The 20,180-nt window shown below is 35.4% G+C and overlaps 1 protein-coding gene across 1 annotated transcript in view; it reads left to right on the top strand.

The window, feature by feature from the left end:
* The window catches only part of XPR1 (xenotropic and polytropic retrovirus receptor 1), a 189,301-nt gene that overhangs the window by 113,514 nt on the left and 55,607 nt on the right, over positions 1-20,180 (top strand). The window contains exons 3-7 of the mRNA XM_037506348.2: positions 955-1,056; positions 11,340-11,563; positions 14,163-14,312; positions 14,556-14,639; positions 17,607-17,688. Coding sequence (XP_037362245.1) covers positions 955-1,056; positions 11,340-11,563; positions 14,163-14,312; positions 14,556-14,639; positions 17,607-17,688 — 642 coding nt within the window. The remainder of the gene's footprint in view (positions 1-954; positions 1,057-11,339; positions 11,564-14,162; positions 14,313-14,555; positions 14,640-17,606; positions 17,689-20,180) is intronic.

Raw genomic sequence — 20,180 nt, 5'->3', positions numbered from 1 at the left:
CAGATAAGATAGTTACATATTATGATTATTTTGGAGTCTAGTCCGTTCTCACTTGGACACTTAGTCCGTTCTTAGTCCGGACACTTAGTCCGTTCTCACTTTCAGGCTTGGGGGTTTCTGAAGCTACATATATTTGTACTTACAGGATTCAATAAATCAGTCTGTTATATGACAAAACTCACAAGATGGATCTAGCCTACAGAGACATGTATTGATTGTATTTAAAATGCACAGTATTTTAAAAATACCTAGTATAAGATTGCTTTTATAAAGTTGGGAAATCTGATAACCTGGGTCCCTTATCAGCTAACTAGATGGGCATGTGCGCTCCACTCCCATTTGCCTTATCCTGAAGGTCACTTGTCTAGCAGCACACACGCTTGCACAGACTCTTACTGGCTCAACTCATTTGTCTCTACTGAGCAACTAAAGGTTTGGAATGTCAATTTATAACCATCAGTCTGCATCTCCTTCTCTGTTCCTGGTGTAGCTAAAGTAAAAATAAGTGAATATCAGTTTAATATAGTTGGAACAGTCAACACATTTTTTTCTCAGAAACATGTTAGTTATTCGCACCTTCATTTGTTGTCTTTTCTTCCATGACATATTTAATCTACAATCTTGCTGAATCCTACTCACTTCAGTTCCCAGCACCTTGAATCTTCCTTCATCACTTTGGTCTACTGTAGTGTCTTTCTTTTTTGAAGTCTTAGAACCCTTATTTTTTCTTCTGCTAAATTTCTTATAGTAGAGATTTAGATAATTTTATTCAATTATATAATGATTGTGTTTTTGTGAAGAGGACTTTCATTGGTCTTTTCTTAACACAATTCACAGTTCATTTTTTCAGAAAATACATATATTATTGTCACTTTGGACTAAAGTAGCAACTTCAAATTTTATTTCCCCAATTGGCCTTTGGATGCTAAATTTAAATATTTTCCTTGCTTTCAGTTACAGATGAGGACACAGTAAAGAGGTATTTTGCCAAGTTTGAAGAAAAATTTTTCCAAACCTGTGAAAAGGAACTTGCCAAAATCAACACATTTTATTCAGGTGAGTAGTTTTTTGGTAGAACAAGCAAGAGACAATTTTGGAGAGATTCTACCATGTTGTTTAAATTTCTGATCAACATTTTAAAGTTGGGGCTTGTTTTCCATGCTAAATTGTACTTAAGAGAGATTTTCTTTAGTTGAAGTAGGAATATATTTAGCATCTCAATATTTAAGCCTTTGGAGTTAAGAAAAAAATATTAGAAACCCTATTGTTTATGTCTAATTGTTTTAAATTTGGATTTTTGTATGTTTACTTCCCTACTCCTGCCATCTGTTTTTCCATCTTAACTCAAGTTCCTTGACTCCTCATTCAATTGATCCCCCCATACCAAATTCCTTTTCCATCAATTATTTTAACCACTTGACCCTTGTGCTTTTTGTACTTTAACCCTTTGCACTCCGCTGTCCCCTCTCAGGGGACATCGGAATTCTAGCATATCAGTCGGATGTCCCCTCTCAGGGGACATTGCAATTTATTAGTGATTACGGGGAATTGAGGTTATTTCAATGCAACTTTTTGAGACATGCATGTTTCCCTGAAGTTTTATCTTGAAATGGCACAAGAAATTAAATCAAAATATCGTAAAATGGTTCAGAGTGCAAAGGGTTAACCTTCATGACATTTTAACTCTCTGCCTAGTGGATAAATCCAGTTTTTTCTTTTTCTTCATACCTACCTGTAGGATGCTTAGGACAGCTGGGAGAAAATCATATAGCAGAACAAATTTGAACTACTATAAATTCATTGCTGCATTCTTAACTGTATCCTCAAAGCTGCCTGTTTGTCCTAATCAGTGTCCTTTTCTATGCTCTAAAGTGCTTCTCTAACCTTATACCATTTTCTTGAATTCTCTAATCCCACCATCTTCCCCATCGTGCTTATTTTACCTTCTACTTGACAAATAAAATAAGGGCCATCAGCAATAAATAAAGGTAATTTCCACGACTAGAAGGTAGGAGAATAAAGAGGAGCCAATAGTATAGACAGGAGAGGACAGCCATGTAGAAGGAGGAAGAGGAGACTAATGAGAAAGACATATGCAATCAGGAGTGTTTAGGCTGAGAAAAAGCTGTTGGATGTGATCCAACACTGTAAATGGAAAGTATCTAAGGTCACATTTATTAGCATTTTTCTTTTACTATGTTTTTTTGGGGGGAAAGATCTATGAGCCTACCTCTAAATGAATATTTTTTGTTTGTTTTAAAGATTTATTTATTTATGCATACAAGAACTGGGGTACAGGCCAGAGGTGTGGGGGGTGAGAGGATTCACCAGAGACAGAGTGGGGAACAGTAGATTTACTGAAATGCACTGCTGAGGGGAGCAGCGGGGAGACAGGAGAGGTCTGCTGCACCATGTGGGTAGCTCCCTGGCCAGGGATCGAACTCTTGCTTCAGTGGCTGCAGATAGCTTCATAGGTTCTGTTTTAACCCCTTGCGCCACCAGGGAGGCCCTAAATGAATACTTTAGATAAAGAATAGATAATGTATCTTGGTTTGCAAGGAAAAATAAATAATTACTCTTAACAATAGATATATTTTATATTATGATTAACAGTAAAAAATATACAAATGATGACATTACACATGACAGATATGTATATCGAATGTATTATGCATCTATTTTTAAACAAAATATTTTAATGAAATACTACTTGTTTACACAAGATACTACTACTGTACTACATGTATTATATTCAGTTTTCTGTAGTTATTTCTCTTTGATTTTCTAAAGAATTTTTTAAGATTTATTTTTGTTTATTATGCATACAAGAACTGGAGTGTAGGCCAGAGGTGCAGGGGGTGAGAGGACTTACCAGAGACAGAGTGGGGAGCAGAACAAGCTAATCTACTGAGATACACTGCTGAGGGGAGCAGTGGGTGAGACAGAAGCTGTCTGCTGGGCCATGTGGGTTAGCTTCCTGGCCAGGAATTGACCTCAAGCCATAGTGGTGGGCCACAGCTTGATAACACTGAAACTTTAACCCTTGCACCACCAGGGAGGCCCCTCTATTTGATTTTTTTAAATGCTGATTTATGATTCACTAAATAGCTTTCAAGTATCTACATTTTTTTTTTTTTTTTACTTTGACAGATAGTATCTTAGAGTTGCTTACTGTTCAAAAATAATTTTGGATAGTCTACTACTGAAAATTTAGGGTGATGATTTAATGAAGTCCTTATTCATGTGTATTAGTAGGGCCTTTAGGGCCTGTCTCTTGATGTCATCAAAGAGTAGTTATAAATTGATACACTCCAGACTAACTTTTTTCCCAGGTCAGGAAATGATGAATGCTATGAAAACATGATTGGCAGTAGAACTTGGCACTTGTCCTAGACAATATCCTTTTTCTCATTCAGACATCTCCAGGGCAGATTGTTTGTAAATTGCAATCTTGAGACATTAGGAAACATGAAAAACTATAAATAATACAGGCATGTGTTCAGTTTATAAACCTTCCACTCATTTACATCTCACAGATCATTTAATGGTCAGCTAACAATAGTCTGTTTTTAAGTGATGTATAATCTTCATTGGAACCTTTAAATATTCAAAGCAAAATGCTGTGAAAGCCAAACAAACAAAATGTAGAATGAATACTACTAAAATGTGGGTATTTATTTTCATATTAATTCTGTTATCTACCAGTTACCATTTGGATTTTTGAACCTTATTTTTTTTAGAAGTTTACCATTTAATTTTTCTAGTCTTCCATGCACTTGCTTATAAAATGAGCAAATTGGTTCCCAGCCTTCTAGGGTTCCACTGTGAGGAGTTAGAAGCTATTTTCAATATTTCCAGAAATGTGATATATGTAAATCATTTTACTGCTTACTATTTTTGTTACATATTTTTGGTTAATAAGATATGGTCATTTATACTTATAAATGAAATCTTTTAATATTTGAAGAAAAAGAAATATTTTAAAGGAGGGATCCTTGTTGGTGATGACATTGCTAACTAATCACTGACCTAGAAGTCTCCCAGATCTCCTTTAGCATGAAAAATGGTATTTAATCTGGAGGCGAATATAGTAGTAGAAATCCTTTTTGTGGTGACCAGAAAGAAGTAGGCTTTTTCACTAGGAATCCTAATCATTTCATGTTACAACATCATTCTCCTTGAATCATTTTGTTTTCTCTCTTCATTCAAAATACTTAGTAGTTTTTAAGTAGTGTTTTTATATGCCTACATTAAAAAAACAGCATATCTGTTGTTTTTAATAATTTCACAATTAAAACAAGCAAGCCCTTTTTTATTGTTGAAATGTTTTAAATGGCTAAGTGCTTTTTCCTTTATTTTCTAGATAACTTTTTTTCCTGGACTGTCTTAATTTTTTTACTTCAGTTTACGTTAGGAACTCACAATAGTATTATGTGCTTTTCCTTTATTTACCAAAAAGGATGGAGGAAAAGGAGGAGGTAAAGAATGAGGATTCCTGTTATATGGTTATCTGTAGTCCTATTGTACAGTGACTTGCCATATGTTTTTCTTTATGGATTTGAGGTGCTATAGATTGCTTCATACTTATTTGAGGCACAGTATATTGTATACCACCGAGTAATGAAATATAAGGGTTTCTTTCACTGAAATACTATTGTAAATATAGTACAGTGATTATGTGTATCTAGTACCCACATATTGAAACTATGACTTAGTGACTGGTTTTGTTCTTTGTTTATATGTGTGTTAAAATTTGTGTTAAATGTATATGCAGTTAATTAGGGTGATCATAGGTCTACAGTATTTTTTTAAATTCTGTTGTCTTAGGATTTCTTCCTACGTCATGATTCTCTTGAGTTCATTACAACAAAATCAGTAAAGCGCTATTAAGGGACGGGGAATGGGAGGGCAGTTAGAGAAGTGAATTAAAGCAGCTAGTCTGTCTTGTTCTCTTGTTAACACATCAGATAAAGATTAAAATTATAGGGCCTCCCTGGTGGCGCAGTGACTTAAGTCTCAGTACAATGAAGCTATCAGCAGCCACTGCAGCACTAGTTCCATCCCTGGCCAGGTAGCTTATCCATATGGCACAAAAGACCTCTCCTGTCTCACCAGCTGCTCCCCTCAGCAATGTATTTCAGTGGATCTGCCTGTTCTGCTCCCCACTCTGTCTCTGGTGAATCCTTTCACCCTCCCCCGTACCTCTGGCCTGTACCCCAGTTCTTGTATGTATAAATAAAATAAATCTTTGGGGAAAAAATTACAATTACAGTGGAATTTTTCAAAAATGGAATGTGGTGATGATCAGACAACTTTGCAAATTTCCTGAAATTCTGCTTTTTAATTTTGTTAAAAAAAGAAGTGGTTGGTAGGTTTCTATTAAAAACAAGCCATGTGATGGCGCGGCAGACCTCACCTGTCTCACCCTCTGCTCCCCTCAGCAGTATATTTCTTCAGTCTGCCTGTTCTGTTCCCCACTTTGTCCCAGTGAATCCTCTTACCCTCCTGCACATCTGGCCTGTACCCCGGTTCTTGTATAAATAAATAAATAAATCTTTTAAAAATAAATAAAAGCAAGCCATGTGAAACCAACTTAATTTCTGTTCTACTTTCTTTTTCCCTCTTTCATTTTCTGTCTTTCTAAGACTGTTCAAGGGGTCACATAGTTTTCAGGAGGCATCTTCACAAAAATGCAGACTTTTAAATTGTAGGTTGCAAACCCATGTGAGTCAGGAACTGAAAATACATGATGTCATCAGCATTTTTTTAAAACATGAATAAAATATAGTAGAATAGAAAATATTCTACTATACAGCCAGTATGTTCGTTTACCAGTTCTGTCTGTTTTTTAAGTATATGTACAATGATGATACTTAGTACTTTAGAGTTTTGCAAAGTAGTATGGAAGCTGACATAAAGAAACACTGAATTCACCTGGAGAAAAAAAATGAGATTGAGGAAAAGCTTCCAGAAGAAGTAACATTTAAATTGGGTCTTTGAAAATGCATAAGCATTTGCCAAATGTTCTTTGAGGAGTGTTTGTTTTGTTTTGTTTTGTTTTGTTTTGTTTTGTTTTGTTGTATTTCTCAGGTAACAGTAGGGAGATTTAGAGTATGGTGTTCCAGGGCAAGGGAAAATACCTATCCAGAAATATAATGGCATCAGAGTACATGATGTATTCAGAGGTGAGGAGGGTAAATTGTCTGCTGATGCTGGAGTTGTAAAAGAAAAAAGAGTGAGTGGGTGGTTAGAGAGAAAATGGAAAAATAGAATATACATATGGAGACGTCTGACTTTGATATTTGAGAGTTTAACAGTTTCAAGTAATAAGAATTCCATATAAAAAGAGTATAAAAATTGCATGAAATATAACAAGACTAACTATCATGAATCATCTGTGATGGGCCAACTTTCTTATAAACTTACTTTGTATTTTGAATAACACTGAGGTTCAAAAGTTGAATCAGCAGCATGGTAACATTCCAAGATAAGTAAGTAAATTATTCTAAAAGACACTATATTTTATCAAAAATTATTTTCTGTTTTATAACTTTAATATTCCCAAAATAGCTTGTAGCTCAAAGTACCTTTTTTCCCCTAAATATATGTGTGTGTGTTGTGTGTGTGTTGTGCGTGTGTGTGTATCACTTTTGAGTGAAATTCAAAAAGATCTTATTTAAGTCTTATGACGTCTGAGGTGGTTTGAAAGTTCTTGAATACTTACTGGGAATTTTTATCAAATATATTTTGCATGAGAACTTACTGCATTAACATATATTACTAAAATAATAATCTGTTCTCATTCAGAATCACTTGATTTCCTGCCTTGAGTAGAAATTGGAATTTATCGCCAAAATAGACTATTACCATAATTATGAAATTGTCCAGAACTGTTCATTTTTATTATTAGTGTGTTTGTAGATTTTCATTCATAGACCATGGTATATTTTATATACACATATATCTACTTTTCCAGGCTCTGTGCTATCCTGTGTGTGAACTTTTTGGACCTCTGACTCTAGAAAATGGAGTTATCATTGCAAAATAGATTCAGAATATTGGTACCAAACTAGTGTTTCTCATCTTTTTAAAATGTATCCCTCTTTTGCTCAGTATGAAAATCTCACACCATGACTGTAGTAATATTCAGTGTGATTTTTTTTTTCTATCTAATTACATATGCTTTATACTTCCTTACTCCTACTCAGGGATTCTCATATGCTCTTTTAGATAGCCATTCCCTTAAGAAAGAGAATCACTGGTTTAAAGAAAGTAGAAAAATACTCCTAAATTTTTTATTTCTCTTCTTTTTCTACATAGAAACTTGTATTGCTGGAGAATACTTTTTCCTGCATATTCATTCATTCAGCAAACATGGAGTGAACCTGCTACAGGCAAGCTCTCATGATACAAAGATGAAGCTGACAATACACAGAAATGTGTATATGAATATTAATAGAGCATAATTTATATAGTATAAACCTAGAAACAAGCCACTTGCTCATCAGCTTTATTCATACAATGAAATGTATTCACACAATGAAATGGTGTATTTACACAGTGAAATATAGTTCAACAATAAAAGGAACAAACTGATACATGCTACAAAATGGATGAATCTCAAAATTATTTGCTAAGTTAAAGAGCCAGACACATACAGAAAAAGTACATATTGTATGATTCCTTTATATAAAATGTCCAGAAATGTCAAAACCATGGAGATAAAAAACAAATCAGTGGTTGCCTAAGGCTGGGGGTGGGAGTGAGAATTGTCAGCTTGGGTGATGGAAATATTCTAAAATGAGCTGTGGTTATACAACTCTGCAGATTTATTAAAAATCCACGAACTGTGAGCATACAGTGGGTGAATGCTATGACATATAAAGTATATTTGAGAAAAAATATTAAAAATGTTAATCATGTGTCTATGAAGATTATAGAACCATTGCCCTCAGAAAACTTGTTTAGTCATATAAACAAAGCACACATACAAACAAAGAAGTGTATATACTATGCTGTATGTGTGCATACATATAGTTTCGTGAAAGCCCTAAGGAGAGAAGAGGGACTGAGGATTGTTAGGCAAGAAAGATTTTGCATATATAAAAATTGATAATTGAATTATTGAATTGGCTTTGTAAAATGAGTAAGTAGTTTGCCACTTGAGCGGTATTTGTTTCTTGATTTATTACTGGCATACAGCAGCAAATGACAGGTCTTCCTTGTTTGTACTTTTGGGACTTCTTACATTTTTGATATCCATGTAATGGAAAGTGTAAATATTACAAAATATATGTGTCTGTCTGTGAACCAATTAGGTATACTACAAGTTAAACCTGGGCTAACATTCTTGTCACCTGAATGCTATAAACCTCCACCTTGACTGCTTCAGAGCTATATAGTAGGGCATAATTCTAAAATGACCTCCAGGACACCGCCCCCCTTTCCTGCCCTCCCCCACTGCCCCGTTGTACACATACTTTCTTCCAGTTACTCAATCAAACACTAACCTGGGTGCTGCTATGAAGATGTAAATTAAGGTCCCAAATCAGTTGACTTTAAGAAAGGGAGATTATGCAAGTGAACCTGCTTACTCAGAATTGAGCTATTCCCAAGGAGAGTAGATTCAAAGAATGAGAATATTTCACTTGAGGCATTTCACCTTTGCTGACTGGGAATGGAGACTGGGAAAGGTACACTCTAGGATCTAAAAGTTATCTCTTTGGGGCCTCCCTGGTGGTGCCAGGGGGTAAGACGCAACCTATGAAGCTCACCTCAGCCACTACAGCACAAGTTTGATCCCCTGCCAGGGAGGTAACCCACATGATGCAGCAGATCTCTCCTGACTCGCCTGCTGCTCCCCTCAGCAGTGTATTTCAGTCGATCTGCCTGTTCTGTTCCCCACTCTCTCTCTGGTGAATCCTCTCGGCCTCCCAAAAACTCTGGCCTGTACCCCGGTTCTTATATGTATAAATAAATAAATCTTTTAAAAATAATAAAATAAAAGTTGTCTCTTCTACAGCCAATAAGAAAATAGGAATGGCAATGCTACAACTGCAGAGAACTGAATTCTGCCAGTACCAAGTGAGCTGTAAGAGTAACCTTCCCTACCAATGAGAAAGTAGCCCTGCTGATACCTTGAGTTTAGTCTTATGGAACCTCACAGAGAACCTAGGCATATTATGCTTGGATTTCTGACCTGCAAAACTGGGCTAAATAATGAATTTTGTTTATACCAGTAAATCTGTAGTAATTTGTCATATAGCAGTAGAAAATAAATTGGAAAAAAACAATGTCTAATAATCCTTGAATAGTCTGGGTATTTCCTTTTCCCTAGTGCACCATCACTAAAGTGACCACTATAAATGCTCTTTAGCTATTTGAGGACACTTTTAGTAAGATGTACAGTATATACTTTTGTATATATTTTTGACTGGAACCACCCAAAAGGGAATCTGAACTAGCTTACTTCTGGAAACTAAGTAAGAGGTCATTACTCTCCATTGTGGTGATTAAAATCAAGCGTTTGACTATTAAGTCTGAAGGATTTTTTCTGTTATATTGATCAAGCAACATGCTAGTAAGTTGTCTATTTCATTCTGAATAATAACCATGATCAGTTAACATAGCCACAATCTCTATGGGTGAAAACATTCCGAATACTGATTTGCTCTGTTGCCTTCTATAGTAAATGCACTTACCTTGATTTTGATGGTTAAGTGCTACCATCTGGCCCTTCTCTTTCAGGAAATTATCCTTTCCACTGATGAGGTGGCCCATTTCAATGAACACATCTTTGTTTCATACCTGGCCTACAACACAACAACCTAACAGCCTTTTAATGATGCAGGTGTACATACATAAGTGTATGTACAACAGAAGTCATGATCTTTCACCTAGTTTCCAGACCACAAAAAAGACTTAAGGTTAGGAGAAGATAAGATTGTTTAGCAGTATACCAAGTAAAGAAGGGGAGAACTTTAAGGAAGAATTTACTACAAATAATACTTTGTTGTTATTATTGTATATCATTATCATCATTATTTACTGAGTAGTAATTGGCATGTTCTATGCTTCATTTACTCTGTACAACTGCATTATAAGATTATTTACTCTGTACAGCTGCATCTATGAATCATAGAAGTGTTAAAAAAAATAACTTTGCCTAAAGTTGCATAGCCCATTAATGATGAGGCAAGAATTTGAACCCAAATTTGCCTGGTTTCAATATACTAACTTGTGATCATGGAAGAAAAGTTACAGAGGATTATATTTTTAAATGTATGTATAACACAAATACACATGTATCCAGTTACACTTAATATGTTTTTGTTATTTTTTCTTTCCAGTCTTAATTTCATGTACCATCTGACTTTGGAGAAGTAATGAGATGTAGTGAGAAATGCAGCTGATTAGAAATCTAGAACCCAAATTCTAATCCTGTTTCTGAACTAACTTACGTAGCCAAAAAAATTCTTACTAGCTTCCTTAAAAAAATTGAGATATTCACATATCATAGAATTGACACTTTTAAAGTATACAATTCAATAGTCTTTAGTATATTTACAAGGTTGGACAACCATCATCTGTATCTATTTTCAGAACATTATCAACACCTCAAAAAGACCCCATACCTATTAGCAGTCACTCCCCATTTCTCTCCCCCACTTGCCTCCCGCCCCAGTTACTGGCAACCACTAATCTATTTTCTTTCCCTTTAGGTTTTGCCTTTTCTAAGTATTTCATATAAATAGAATCATATAATATGTGGAACTTTGTCTCTGACTTCTTTCATTTATTTATCTTCTTAAAAATTTATCCATGTTGTTGCATGAATCTGTACTTCATTCCTTTTTATGACTGAATACTATTCCATTGCACACACATACCACATTTCATTTATCCATTCATTTACGGACATTTGGATTGTTCCCATTTGTGCCATGAATATAGATTTGCATATGCATACAAATTTTGTGTAAACATGTTTTCAGTTCTCTTGGATATATATCTAGGAGTAGAACTGCTGTATTTTAAAGTAACTCTGCTTAACCTTTCAAGAGCTGCCAACATATTTTTCAAATTCCAATGTGATGTGTATCCTCAATCTCAGTAATCTCTTAAATTATAAAATGAAAAGGTAATAGTTGAGCTTTTGCAGGGAGGGAAGTGTGAGAGTGAAAGGAACATATTACACCAGTTCTAAATATTACAAGTAATACTTTTTCCCTAGAATTTTTAGGAAAACAAGCTAGAATAATTAGTTGAAATTCAGGAGTCAGAACTTTTACCAGCTTTTTTATCATGATTAATTGATAGTTCTGCTTTGTTTTTTATAGAAAAGCTTGCAGAGGCTCAACGCAGGTTTGCTACACTTCAGAATGAGCTTCAGTCATCACTGGATGTGCAGAAAGAAAGCACTGGTGTCACTACGCTGCGACAACGCAGAAAGCCAGTCTTCCACCTGTCTCATGAGGAACGTGTCCAACATAGGAATATTAAAGACCTTAAACTGGCCTTCAGCGAGTTCTACCTCAGTCTTATCCTGCTGCAGAACTATCAGGTGTGGAGTCTCACCCGGAGAATGGAACCTTTAAATAATTGATAGATTATAATAAATACAATTACCTTGATCAAAAAAGGAAAGTCCTTATCATGTCATTATTCTTTACATTCCCATTGGGGTTTCAACTTTTTGTTGGCTAACAACCATGTATCAAAGGTGGTACGATAGTGTTAACAAGACGTCTGTGTTTGAAGATCAGTTTTCTAAATCCTTTTTGTGTGATATTCAGGAGTACCCCTTGACTGAAGATCTAATGTTGATAGTTTCCTTTATATTTTCAGAGGCACCTCTGGTTTGACAGGTAGTGCAGAATAGAAATAAGAGATATTACGTCTATCCAGCCACTATTGACTATAAGAGCTTTTATATTCTTTTTAACCTGTGGTAAAATTTCTACTAAAGTAGTTAAAGAGTGCTAACTTTCGTTCAGCTAACACTAATAATACAAAAGATATTTTCAACCCGCCATTCAGAATTCTTTTGATTTTATTATTCACAGAATGCAGTTAACTATATTTTTGATCTTGTTAAGGAACAGAAATAGTTAGCACAAATGTGTGGAGACTGAGTATCTAGACTGTTAAATTACTGTATATTTTTAAAACTCAATCTGGAAAGTTGAACTACCCTGTATGCTAAATTAAGAAGATACAGGGCACTTAATCATCTGTAATTCTTTATAGGTTTGTTTACATAGTTAAATATATAAATGTACTGAAGAACAGATTTTTGTTCAATAATAAACATTTAAGTACACAAAACATCTCCCTAATCTTTAGAAAGCCCTTATACACTCTTTCTCAAATTATTCTTATGATTATGTTTAATCAATGGTGAGGATCATTACAAGATCATATCCTACATAAAAAGTAAAGTTTATATAACAAAAACATTACTGGGATAAATATTGGAATTTTAAAATAAATAAGTATAGCCTCATATCTATACTAATCTAATAGCTAATATATGTTTTTCCATCTTTCCCTTCACAATTCTACTTTCTTCCTTGGTGATTTAATATGTTATTCAAAATATACCCAGTTGGAAAATAGTTTTAGAAAAACAGATATTATATAATGTGTATGATGGAAAATTCCTTTCTTTTGAAATTACTTATAGCTTCATAATTTATTTTTAAAAGAAACAGAAAAATGTATTCTTTACTATAATGCCATGAAGCATTAGCATTTCACATTGCATTGATTATGCTTATATGTTACAGGGAAATACACTTATTAAATTTTATTTTGTTAACTTTCCCAGAAGCTTTTGTCTGGGGTAATCATTAGAATCTACTTTGGAAAACAAGAGTAGCTGATAACTGTGAAGGTTCTGGGCCTCCCTGGTGACCTAGGGGTTAAGTCTCATTGTTACAACTGCTATGGCTTGAGCGCAATCCCCAGCCAGGGAGCTAATCCACATATGGCACAGCAGACCTCTCCTGTCTCGCCTGCTGCTCCCCTCAGCAGTGTATTTCAGTAAATCTGCCTGTTCTGCTCCCCACTCTGTCCTGGTGAATCCTCTCACCCCCTGCACCTCTGGCCTATACCCCAGTTCTTCTATATGCAAAAATAAATTAAGAAAAAAAAAACACAAACTATGAAGGTTCTGATCTGGTTACCATTTCTTGAGACTGTTTATTCTGTAGGAATACATTTATTTTGAGAATAAAGAGAAAAAAAATGGATTGAAAACAGTCTCCAAGTCACAGGATATGACCCCAAGGAGCATTTAAGGTGATTCATTGACTTGTGAGAAAAAAGAAATTATATAGAAATTAGCAAGCAAAGCCTGATTGAGAGTGAGTCCTTAACTTTCTTTTACTGATGGCAATACATGATCAACAAATTTAGAAGACTGTTTAAAGAATCTTGCAAAATCCATGGTTTCCTGATTTTTTTACATGTTGATCAAGAACATAAATTGAGAATGTAGAAAAGTATAGTATGTTGATAGTATAGATATTAAATAAAAGACTTCCTTACCCATTATCAACAAAAGCTTGTAAGCATGATCCTTTCTTCTTTTCTACTTACTTTACTTCATTCCCATCTCCAAACTGAGAATGCATGGAAGGACATGAAAATTAAGAGAAGGAAGCTTTCTTTTTCCATTACAGTACACACATGCTGCCATGGTAGGGAGAAAGGCATAGCTGTACCGGTCCTTCAAAAAGCAAAAAACTACTAGATATATTCAGTGCATGATAAAGCCAAAATTTTCTCTAAAAATGCTTTTTTGATCAAAGAATCAAAATAATATAAATCAGTTATTTTGAAAACAACTAGATATAGGAACATGGAAGTAAAAATGTTCAGAGTTAAGGAATTTAATTAATTTACTTGAAATAGAAATAATAGGGTTCATAGTGTAGGGATTCTTTGTATCACTGATTGTATATTGCCTTGAAATGAATAAATGAAATAAGAAAGAAGATTCTTACATTTTAGTAGTAAGTGCTTTCATTAAAGTGTTGCCATTGCCCTCAGTAAACATTCTTCATCCAGTCAGCTTGTTCAATGCATAGTGCTTATTAATTTTCATTTTCTTTTATGGTGGTGGAAATTATAATAGTGTCTTTCATTTCTTTCTCTAGAATCTGAATTTTACAGGGTTTCGAAAAATCCTTAAAAAGCATGACAAGATCCTGGAAACATCTCGTGGAGCAGATTGGCGAGTAGCTCATGTAGAAGTGGCACCATTTTATACGTGCAAGAAAATCAACCAGCTCATCTCTGAAACTGAGGTGCAATAATCCCACTTATGTAGCACATATTTTCAATAACATTCATCTTATTTCTAATGAAATAATTCCTCTTTTCTGTTTTCCTTTTGTAATTGTTTGCTAGTTTTGAATACATATATTCCTACTCATTTTTTCTATTGCTTTATCAACCTATTGCTTTTTCATTATTATGGTTCAGAATAATTTAAACATTACTCAAGTTTAATAAAATCTGTGTCAGAATTTAATATTATGTCTTTCTAGGCTGTGGTGACCAATGAACTTGAAGATGGTGACAGACAAAAGGCTATGAAGCGTTTACGAGTCCCACCTTTGGGAGCTGCTCAGGTGAGTGTTTGCTTCTAGTTGGGTGACTTTTCCTGATTAGTAATCAACACAGTCTGTTCTGCTGGTAAAATGTATTAGTTTCCTTACTTCAAAAAAAGTTTCAGCCAAAATTTATAAATAGTTGCTACTACTGCTTTTGTCTTAAAAAACTCAATGCCAGGGCCTCCCCGGTGGCGCAGCGGTTGAGCGCTGGGTTGCGAAGCTGCCTGCAGCCTCTGCAGCCGGTTCGATCCCCGGCTGCTCCCCGGCCACCGGAGGAGGGTCCCACATGGTGAGCAGACCTCTCCTGCCGCCCGCTGCTCCCCTCAGCAGTGTACTTCAGTCCCTCTGCTTGCTCTGCTCCCCCTCTGGCTCTGGTGAATTCTCTCACCCTCCCACGCTTCTGACTGTACCCAGTGCATGTATAAACCAAACAAACAAACAAATAATAAATAAATAAATAAATAAATAAATAAATAAGACATGCCTCTAGAAAATTAAAAAAAAAAAAAAAAAACTCAATGCCAGATCTCACTTCTTCTTTTTTTTTTTTTTTTAATAGAGGCATGTTTTTATTTATTTATTTATTTGTTTGTTTGTTTTGTTTATATATGCACTGGGTACAGTCAGAAGCGCGGGAGGGTGAGAGAATTCACCAGAGCCAGAGCGGGGAGCAGAGCAGGCAGAAAGACCGAAGTACACTGCTGAGGGGAGCAGCGGGCTGCAGGAGAGGTCTGCGCGCCATGTGGGACCCTCCTCCGGTGGCCGGGGAGCAGCTGGGGATCGAACCGGCGCTGCAGAGGCTGCGGGCAGCTTCGCAACCCAGCGCTCAACCGCTGCGCCACCGGGGAGGCCCCAGATCTCACTTCTTAATGAATTCTCCTTCCATAATGAATGTAGTGTCCTCCCACCTTTTTCTTCTTGCTCTTACCAAATGATTAAGATATTTACTTGATGATGTTGGGGAGGGAGAGTCTGATGTGCTTGGGTGCTGCTACAAGGTTTTATCCAAAACACAGAAGTTATCTTTTAAAATACACTTATAAAACAATATCTGCAGAATAATTATACCAAAGAAGCATTTATTAAGTGCTATCATCTGTGAATGAAATAAGTCTCAAATGTAAAAGAATTTAAATCATAGCAGTTATCTTCTCTCACCGCAATGCAATGGAAATCAGTAACATAGCTTCCTCATCCTAATAAAAGGGATGTACAAAAAAATTTATGACTAATATCATACTAATGGTGAAACACTGAATAGTTCTCTGTAACTGGGGACAAAAAAGGATATTCACTCTTACCACTCCTATACAACATTGTACTGGAGATTATAGCCAGTGCAGTAAGGTAAGAAAAGGAAATAAAATTTTTCTGATTAGAGAGAAAGACGTAAATGTGATGGGACTTTTTGCTGGTGACGGGATGACCTGTGCAGAAAATCAAGTGAATCTATACAATAGATACTAGAACTAATCATTGAGTTTAGCAGGGTTGCAGAGTACAAATTCAGTATATCAGTTGCATTTCTATCCATCAGGAACAATTGAAATAAAAATTTTAAAAAACAATGCTTCTTACAATCAAAATATTTAGGAATTGATCTGACAAAATTAGATTTTAATTTTCAACACAAAAAATGTTTAAGATGCATTTAGTCCTAAATTAAGAATTTAGGTATCTGTCACTGATAAATAATAAGTGTATTAGAGATAATCTCAATGCTTTTTGTTCATTTGAAGAGTTTTAGAAAACATTTAAAATACCTTTGGCACTGACTGCCAAAGTTTTTTATAACATTCATAGCAAATATTTAAATATATAAGATTATCCATGTTTTTCATTCCTTTATGTTTAAAATATCAGGTACTTTTATTTATTTTAGAAAATGGTTCATTTAAAAATCATTTTCTGGGCCTCCTGGTGGTACAAGGGTTAAAGTCTCAGCACTATCAACCTATCGGCAGTCACTGAAGCCTGAGTTGGATCCCTGGCAAGGGAGCTAACCCATACATGATGCAATAGGCCTCTCCTGCCGGTCCACTGCTCCCTTCAGCAGTGTATTTCAGTAGATCTGCCTGTTCTGCTCTCCACTCTGTCTCTGGCGAATTCTCTCGCCCCCTGCACCTCTGTCCTTCTCTCTCACCCAGTTCTTATATGCATAAATAAATAAAAATAAGTCTTTAAATAAATAAATAATAAAAAAAACATTTTCTGATATAAAAAAGTACAGTATAATAGGGAAAAGGTTTTTAAATTATCCCAGTATAATAGTGTGTGTACTACTGTCAGAAAATAAATGTTCTTATTTTCACTTTTGTCTCTAAATTATTACTCATAGTACCAAATATATGAACTCCAACTGGATAATACTGACTTAGAAAATCTAAAGATGTATACATTATAAGAATAAAATTGCATCTTGTCTCTCCTTTAAGAAAAACTCAAGATATGTATAACGTTATGGCTAAGATTATAATCTTGTTTATTTAGTAACTCAGATTTCTGTAAAAGAATTTCAGTAACTGGCAACTCTGTTCTAATATTATATGATAGTGAAGGAGGATTCTCTTTCAAATTTATAAAAATTCAGATCCTGAAATAATTGTTCTCATGATAGAATTTTGAGACTCTTATTAATAATTTATTATAGCATATACTAAAGTATTCAGGGTCTCCCCTGGTGGTGCAGTGGTTGAGCGCTGGGCTGCGAAGCTGCCCACAGCCTCTGCAGCACCGGTTCAATCCCCGGCCACCGGCTAGGGCCCCACATGGCGCATAGACCTCTCCTGCCACACCCTCTGCTCCCCTCAGCAGTGTATTTCGTCAGTCTGCCTATTCTGTTCCCCACTCTGGCTCTGGTGAATTCTCTCACCCTCCTGTGCTTCTGACTGTACCCAGTGCTTGTATAAATAAATAAATAAATCTTTAAAAAAAAAAGTATTCAATAATTTCCCTATACCCAAAATGCTGTTTTTCTGTCCACAGCCTGCACCAGCATGGACTACTTTTAGAGTTGGCCTATTTTGTGGAATATTCATTGTACTAAATATTACCCTTGTCCTTGCCGGTAAGTATTTTAAATTTTGAATTAATTTGTTCTTACTATTTGCCTATGATGTCTTCTGTCCCTATGTAAGAAATCAAATTTATAACTACCAAAGGTACCAAAAGAGAAGTCAATCTGTCAGGGTTAAATTTTTTGTTCTTTCTTTGGTAAGGTGGGAGAAGATGGTGTTGGTTGGTTGGTTTTTCCTTTGGATACAGTTGCCTTTTAAAAACATTGTGAGTTTATGAATTTTTATTTTCCATCATTTTCTAGTTTTTATTGTATTACTTTAGACTTTTTCAGAGTTCACTTACCAAGAACCTCAGTTCCCTTAATTTCATAGGAGAGTAACATATTACAAAATTTATGTATTAAAACTTACTTGTGAAAAATTTCTCATGTCCTCCCCAGAATATAGTTACAATTACTCTGTATTTACTTTTTTAAAACCGTGGTTTTGTAATATCCTGTTCTATAGAAGTTAAAGGTTACAAAGAGGTAGGAGGAGTTGTTAGAAACAACCACACTCCAACATCAAGAAATGATTTAACAGCAGGGGAAGCATAAACTCAGCTAAAATCTTTTAGCAGAAATTGATACACCCTTCAGCAGCATTTGACATTGTTGATCACTCCTTGAAACTCTTCACTTGATTTTCCTGGGAGACCACACACAGCCAGTTTTCCTATTAAACTCTGCTGACAGTAGAGGCCTCCTTGGTAGCACAAGGGCTTAAGTCTCAGCACTATCAAGCTATCGCCAGCCACTGCAGCATGAATTTGATCCCCGGCCAGGGAGCTAACCCACATGGCACAACAGAACTCTCCTGTTTTGCCTACTGCTCCTCTCAGCAATGTATTTCAGTAAATCTGCCTGTTCTACTCCCCACTTTATCTCTGGTGAATCATCTCACCCTCCCCTGCCCCGCACCTCTGGCCTACACCCCAGTTCTTGTATGCATAAATAAAATAAATCTGTTATGGCATGTCCCTGGACTCAATCCTCAAATCTCTCTCTGTCCATATTCATTTCCTATATAGTCAATGTTATTCAAGGCTTTGGCTATAAATACTATCTGTATGCTAATGTTTTCCAAGCATGTATACTCTCTCCCCTGTGTGATATCTGATTGGCTACTTGAATGTCTAATAGGCATCTCAAACTTACATGGATAAATTAATTTTACCCCCAAATACATATTTTCTTCTATCACATTCCATCAGTTGCTCAGGCCAAAATTCTTTAGCCTCTCTCTCCCCTCACACCTCATCTCCAATCCATCTGCAAATCCTATTGCTCTGTCTTCAAAGTAGTTCTGAATTTGATCACCTCTACCAGTGCTATCCATATCTAAGCAACCATTTCTTGCTTGGTATACTCAGCAACCATTTCAACTTTTCTCTCTTTAGTCTTTATCCACTCTTGCCTCCTTATAGTCACCAAGGTCTTTTTTTTTTTTTTTTTTTTTTTTTTAGTAATTTAGATCATATCAAATCCATTAATGATTTCTCTCACAATAAAATTGAAACTTCTTGCTGTGGCCTCAAGATTCTGCAGGATTCTGTCCCTGTTGGCTTTTCTGACTGTATATTCTGTTATCTCCCCACACTCGTTTCACTTGTTTATTGCTGTCCTTGAGTACAAACTCATTTCCATGCATGAGGGCTTGTAATTACCTAAAAGTCCCTTTCCCAAGATGCCTACATGGTTGTTCCCTCACTTCATATAGTCTCTGTTCAAATACCCCCTCCTCAGTAAGACATTTCCTGATCACCCTGCCCTGAAATAGCCTGTTCTACCCCTTTAGCCTATGTTGATTTTCTTCAGAATGCTTGTAACTATATGATATATTACTACATATTTATGTTTCTTGTTATCTGTTTTCCTACTGAAATGTAAGTTCATTGGTTTCTGGGCTTTTGTCTCCCCTATTCATCATTGTAACCCCAGTACCTATGGATAGTATCTAGAACTCTCTCTGGGGCATAAAAGTTTAAAAAATATTGGTGTATAGAAGTGAAGGACAGAGATGAAATTAAATGATACAGAAAAATTGCATAAACAATGGAAAGAGACAACTGAACTTATTTTTCCTTATGAACATACTTCCTTGTAAAGATTGTCATTCACACATTACAAAATTATAATCCAGATTATAATGGCTTTTAGGGAGTATATGTTTTCAGTTGTATTTCTCTACCAGTTACTAAAAATCTACCCTAATAATTGCCATCATGATTTAATATTGTTGTAATTAAAGGTCATATTGTAATATAGATATATTTCTTTAGGTGAATATAGCCTATATAAAATACATGAAAATACTACAATTTAAAAAAAAAAAATCCTACCCATAGAGTATAAAGCTCGTTGTTGAGGAAGAAACACTGACTTGGATCCAAAAGGCCTTGCTTGGGTTTCCAGCTCCACTGCTGATTGTTTGGGCTTTAAGGATTACCTAACTTCTCTGAAACAATTTTCTCATTTCTTAAATGCATTTAATACCTTAAATT

The sequence above is a fragment of the Talpa occidentalis genome, unplaced genomic scaffold (assembly GCF_014898055.3).
Source record: "Talpa occidentalis isolate TD23 unplaced genomic scaffold, MPIMG_talOcc4v2.1 talOcc4.12, whole genome shotgun sequence".
Taxonomy (NCBI): domain Eukaryota; kingdom Metazoa; phylum Chordata; class Mammalia; order Eulipotyphla; family Talpidae; genus Talpa; species Talpa occidentalis.
The sequence above is the reverse complement of the archived record's forward strand: the minus strand, read 5'-3'. Positions and strand labels throughout refer to the sequence as shown.